This window comes from Limulus polyphemus, unplaced genomic scaffold (genome assembly GCF_000517525.1).
Source record: "Limulus polyphemus unplaced genomic scaffold, Limulus_polyphemus-2.1.2 Scaffold1511, whole genome shotgun sequence".
NCBI lineage: Eukaryota > Metazoa > Arthropoda > Merostomata > Xiphosura > Limulidae > Limulus > Limulus polyphemus.
Genome location: NW_013667121.1, coordinates 256276 through 262864, shown reverse-complemented (window position 1 = coordinate 262864; position 6589 = coordinate 256276). Strand labels below are relative to the sequence as shown.

At 29.9% G+C, this 6589-nt stretch overlaps 1 protein-coding gene across 4 annotated transcripts in view; it reads left to right on the top strand.

Moving 5' to 3' along the window:
- LOC106463901 (dnaJ homolog subfamily C member 7-like) overlaps positions 1–6589 on the top strand; it is a 27913-nt gene that overhangs the window by 16023 nt on the left and 5301 nt on the right. For 3 of the 4 annotated variants that reach the window (XM_013923981.2, XM_013923980.2, XM_022391535.1), the window contains 5 exons: positions 1442–1606; positions 2451–2542; positions 3272–3345; positions 4729–4875; positions 5078–5230. In XM_013923981.2, coding sequence (XP_013779435.1) covers positions 1442–1606; positions 2451–2542; positions 3272–3345; positions 4729–4875; positions 5078–5230 — 631 coding nt within the window. The remainder of the gene's footprint in view (positions 1–1441; positions 1607–2450; positions 2543–3271; positions 3346–4728; positions 4876–5077; positions 5231–6589) is intronic. The other variant, XM_022391534.1, reaches the window with a different exon arrangement.

Sequence of the window (6589 nt, the reverse complement as noted above, 5' to 3'; positions counted from 1 at the left end):
TTAAATTTTATGTTTTATACCCTTTGAACTGTATCTAACTGCTATTCACAACATTATAAGTTGTAAGTCACTTGGGGAATGTGCAGCTCACTTTACACTATCCAATTACCTTACCACAAGCTGCTCATGTGCATGTCTCATGAAGTATTTTTATTATTATTGTACCTAATCTAACCTTAACTAACCTAAAGAGATTCCTATTTTTACATGTTAGTTACTTTTATAATAATAAGTAAAGAATATCTGAATAAATGAAAAACAAGAAATAAAATACCTACCCGAGTATTTTTTTTTGCCGTCAACTATTGCTGACACTTCACCCTACTTTTTTTTTATGCTAATGGTAATAGTAGTAGTACATGCATAGAATAATAACGTGCATAAAGCAGACAATTTCCGCTAACAATCACAAATTTTCTGGCTTTCTAACTATGCAACAAAGAGCTGTTACAAACTCATCCAAGCTAGTCACGACCTTTCAAGTGGGAACAGAGCCTGTATTACAAGTGAAATTGACCATTATCTGTTCAGAACAGAACGTAATACAGTATGTCATTTGATAGATGAAAACCTTCTATTGATTAGAGCGAATATATAATTAAATGTAAGAGAGAACTATTAGCATCTCCTGAAAGAGAAGATGTAACAGGTGGATATGATTTTTCTATTTCATAGATTTGTAACCAAACACAAATTGAAGGCTATAAAATTATGGTTTGTCTGAGCAATGAAGATTTTACAGTGAGTAATTTACATTTAATTTCGTAGTTACCGGAGGGATGGTGGATAAAATAGAGAAGATATCTAGAGAAAATGTGTCACACTAGGGGAAATTCAGGATTTTTTAAAAATATTTCTTTTTTAAATTAGAACTTAACTTGTATACTATTAAAATATGGATTATTAGCTAGGATTTTATCCTATAGTAATTGGTATAACATAAACAAAAAGCAGTTCAATTAGATTTTGAATGTAAGACTCTTAAAACCATGTGTCATGAGCAGTAAAGGATATCTGTGGTGATAGGGTTAATTACTTTAGAACGATTGCTCATAAATATTAAAATTGATGCAAGAATTTCATTCATTGTAGTATTAATTTTGGGGTTATAAGGTTTATATTGGTGACAGAAAGTTTTACAGTATTTTCAAACTCGCATTTTTCTTACTCATATGATATGTTTTAACTTGCTTATGTTTAAAAGCCTGGAGATAGTTTTTTCCTTTGTATCATATATATGTAATGTCTGGGAGAGGTTAAATTTACCAGGCAGTTTCAGTGACATCTAAGATGCTAAAAATAAAAACTTGTCTAGCTTCTGTATCTCTAGTGCATTTTTCTGTCGGACTACACTTTACATTTATGCAACAGTACACTATTGAGTTAGATATTTGATTATGTAAATTTTCATGTTAGTATATTTTACTTTAATGGTTTTCAGAAAGCCAAACAGTTGCAAAGCAAGAAGGAAGATGGCAGTCGGGCATTTAAAAAGGGGAATTACAAAGATGCTTATGCAATCTATACAGAAGCATTAAATATAGATCTCAACAATGTACAAACTAATAGTAAACTGTATTTTAACCGAGCTGTTGTGTGTTTAAAAGTGAGTATGTTTTGTATTTTATATAAGAATGCATTTCTTTGTGGGTGAATTTATTACAGTTTTTATTTGGTGTAATGTTTGGGTATGTTGTCTGTTTTCTGTATAGACATGGAGTATGTTTATTGGTGAGATTATTACAGTTTATTTGGTGTCATGTTGGACTATGTTGTTTTCTGTAAGAATGTGTAGTATATTTTTTGGTGTGATTATTAAGTTTTAATTGGTGTAATGTTGGAGTATGTTGTCTGTTTTCTATAAGATCATGGAATATGTTTATTGGTGAGATTATTACAGTTTTATTTGGTGTGATGGTGGAATAATTTGTCTGTTTTCTATAAAAAACATGGAATTCGTTTATTGGTGAGATTATTACAGTTTTATTTGGTGTAATGTTGAAGTATGTTTGTTTTCTATAAGAACATGTTGTATGTTTTTTGGTGGGATTATTAAGTTTTAATTGGTTTAATGTTGGAGTATGTTGTCTGTTTTCTTAGATCATTGAGTATGTTGTTTGTTTACTTTAAGGACTTGTTTCTTGGTGAGTTACCTAACTTTTATTCACTATTATATATGGACAGAACAGAAGTAATATTGACTCGTCAAAGGTTATAGATGTTCTTGTTTTGTTACATTAAAAAGTGTTAGAAGACTTTAACAAAATTTTCTACAACATAAAATGAAGTTACTAGTTTATAACATTTAAAGAACTGTAAGATATTTGAAACAGCACTTTAAAATTCCAAAAACGTTCTTTGTTAGGAGAAACTGTAAACTTGATATAACTTTGCATGAATTGTTTGTTTATTTTTGCAATAATTAGCTTTTATATTAATGAATGTAACAGATGAATAGAACCAATGAAGCTATTGAAGACTGCAGTAAAGCAATCGATCTAGATAAAGAATATGTTAAAGCATACCTAAGAAGGGCTAAATGGTAAGTTTTATGAAATAAGAAATGTTGTTACAGTTATCATGGATTGTTTGTATTCAAATGTAGGTTCTCAGGATATTCATTGCAGTGGCATTCATAGTATATTGGTTTTAAATATAGAAAATGGTCACTTGTTTAGTCATATTCTATTTGCGTTGATCTTATGTTGTAGCCAAGCTGTCCAAAATAACTTGTGTAATCTTTAGACTTAGCAATAAAAAATAAAGAATTATAGCTTTTATAATAAGAATAATTCTGAAAATGATAAAACATTACTTCAGAAATGGGACCAAAGTCTTGATAATTTTTGTTAATGTTTTTATTTTATTCTGGCTGATTCTTTCATACAGGTAAATAGAACAACATTAAAATTGCTTTATTCTGTGTTTAGTACTTCACAGTTACACGTGATGGAGCTTTTGTTTTATCCCAGCTAGTTAATTTTTTTACATTAACACATATAAGAAATAAAGTTTTAGTTTTATTAAGTTCTTTACGCTTAAGCATATAACACAATAATATATTTGTTATATTCTTAATAATTTCTTTAGACTTTTTAAGAGTATAGCAGTACTGAAATTCAAAATACAAATTGGCCTTCACTTTGAACTATTTGTAGGGACATAAATTTGATGTGTTATATTTGAATTTTAACTTAGTGTGATTTAAGTTATTATATGTTGTTAATTTGTAAGAGTGGACAAAAGTTTAAATATCTTGATCTGTTTACAGCTACATGGACACTCAGAGGTATGAAGAAGCAGTCAGAGATTATGAAACTTTGTACCAAAAGAACAGAACACTTGGTAAGCTGTTAATGTTGTAATAAAACTTTGTAGTTTAGAGAATAATCAGGAAAATGTCTTCCTAGTGGCTAAACTGTAAGCTTATAAGACTAGAGTTTGAGGTTTGATATCTGCATCTGACATATCTCTGACAGCCCGTTGTGCAGTTTTGTGCTAAAACAAAACATACTGAGAGAATCCAGCTCTGTTTTAAAAACAAACAATTTTGTTATATAATTTTGAGGAGGTTAACTTAATGGCTTCCATCCTTTACATTTTTGGATTTTCAAACTGTCAGTGTTTTTGTGATAATAAACTTACAGTTGGGAAATAACTTAGTTATTTGTGGAAATAAAATTACAGATTTGGTCAGAGTTTTGATAAAAATCAGACAGTTGAAAAGTTATCTTCTTGAAGTATATATATGTAATATTATATCACTAACCAATTTTAATGGAATTATAATTTTTATATATTTCAGTGATGTTCAGTTGGAAGTATTTATATATATATTTGTATGATATGAGGATGGTAATGACAACTAACACAAATGTGTCACACAGATTTATAACTTTTCTGATATGTAAAAATAATTCATCTTGTAGAGTAAGCTCAGTTATTTAACAGTCGTGTTTCTGGCTTAATTGTCTGTATCGAAAATACTGTGTTCAGTCATTACATGCTCCTGTATGTATCAAATATAACATGTTCAATCATTATACACTCCTGACTTTATCATCTAAATGTACAATATAACATGTTCAATCATTACACACTCCTGACTTTATCATTTAAATATAGAATATAACAAGATGATAAAGTCATGATTGTGTAATGATTGATCTTGTTATATTCTATATTTAAATGATAAAGTCATGATTGTGTAATGATTGAACTTGTTATATTCTATATTTAAATGATAAAGTCAGGAGTGTGTAATGATTGAACATGTTATATTGTACATTTAGATGATAAAGTCAGGAGTGTATAATGATTGAACTTGTTATATTCTATATTTAAATGATAAAGTCAGGAGTGTGTAATGATTGAATAAAATATAGAATAGAACAAGTTCAATCATTACACAATCATGACTTTATCATCTAAATATAGAATAGAACAAGTTCAATCATTACACACTCCTGACTTTATCATCTAAATATAGAATAGAACAAGTTTAATCAAAACACAATCCTGACTTTATCATCTAAATGTACAATATAACATGTTCAATCATTACACACTCCTGACTTTATCATCTAAATATAGAATATAACTTGTTTAATCATTACATTCTTGGGTAGTCTGGATACGTGCTAAAATAATGAGGGCATTTACATTCATATTCATAAGAATGAATATTATATGTTTAGCATTATTGTACATTAAAATTTTCTTTTGCAGAGTATCAAAAAGTTTTGGATCGTGCCAGATTAGAACTTTTAAAAAGTAAAAGAAAGAATTACTACCAAATCCTAGGACTAAATAAACATGCTGCATACGATGATATAAAAAAAGCATATCATAAACAAGCCCTTCTTTGTCATCCTGGTAAGTTTCAGAGCATTTGATTGTTTATATTTATATATTTATACGTTGTTTGCTTCAAATCACTGTAATTTGATATAATAGTTAAATGTGTGTGCTACAAACGTTACATTTTAGCATTTTCAAATTACTCCTTAAGGATATATGACGGCATCAGTGAGGATTTTGCCTGAGATATTTATATAAGCTTGAATTTTTGTCACAGACCGTCATCCAGATGCTAAGGAAGATGAACAACAAGAACAAGAAAAGAAGTTTAAAGAGATCAGTGAAGCATACAGTATCTTGTCCGACCCAAGGAAACGCAGTCATTATGACAAAGGCTTAGATATTACTGGCATGAATGGTTTTAGAACTGGTAAGAAGATACACATATAGGGTGATTACAGAATAAATGTCTATTGTATTTAAGTGTGTTCTAGCACCTAAACTGTATAAAGTTGATACCATCCGATACACCAGATGACACGAAGGGAATCAGCTATACCAAACTAACTATATACCTAACTATATGTTAGGAGTGTAGAGGAGAGGGAAGGATAGTAAAGTTTTACTACACATATAGCTATGACAGAAGCAGCCGTCTGAGAATATTATAGGCTGCATAGTTTGTGCAAAGAACCATGCAGTTATATAGAGAATGATATGAACATTTTAAAAAATGCACCTGTAATAAACACTGTTTTATAAGCTCCACACCTGTGTGGATGTGGACAAACTTTTGAGTTGATGAGGTCCACTTCACGCCGAGTGGAGTCATTCACCAAAGGGTACCTACTGCACAATCTAGTGTGATAAGAAATCACTTAAGAGTAGTCCTTGAGTTGATGATGTGGATAAGCTGATCTAGTGAAGTCCACTTCACTCTTGTAAGCTGATAGCTCTCTCCTCATTAATAACTTACCATGTTCCCTGGATTTGATAAAGTAGTTTTCTGGTTGTAGGTTTATTTGAAGTTGCATGTCTGCCTGAGTAACCTTCATAATATACCTTAGAGATAGGTTGTCTGAATTTCAGACAAAATTAATCATGTCTTTAGTTAAATGTGTGCATCACATTTTGGATGTCATGATTTGATGAAGTACTCATGTTCAGAGCGTATGTCATAACATGAAAAATATTTGTATGAAACATGGAATGTTTATTTCTGAATACAAGTTCTTATTTAAAACACCTACTGAACAAAAGTTCACCCAAACCACAATAAAACTCCTATTTTAACCCTTTACTATGCATGACACAAGGTTTTAGTGTCTTATATTCAAAATTTTATTAAAGTACTTTTTGTTTGGATTACACCAATTAGTATAGCATAAAATCGTAGATAATACAATAATCCATATATTAATAGTACAAAACTTTTATTCGTAATTCTACAAGGCAATATTAAGAAACATCCTGAATTTCCCCTAATGTGACACTCATGATATATTTTCTCTGAGCATCTTTTCTATTTTATCCACCACCCCTTGAAAAAGTACAAAATTAAACATAAATTACTCTCTACAGAAGTGTCACTGCTCAGACGAACCATAATTTTTATATCCTTCAATTTTATTTGCTTACAGAGCTATAAATAGCAAATCACACCCCTTCTTCCACACCTACCTGTCACGTCCTCTCTTTCAGGCTTTGTTAATAGTTTTCTGTTACGTTTAATTATATATATATATTATCTATAACCAATAGAAAGTCAAGGTTTTCATTTATCAAATGA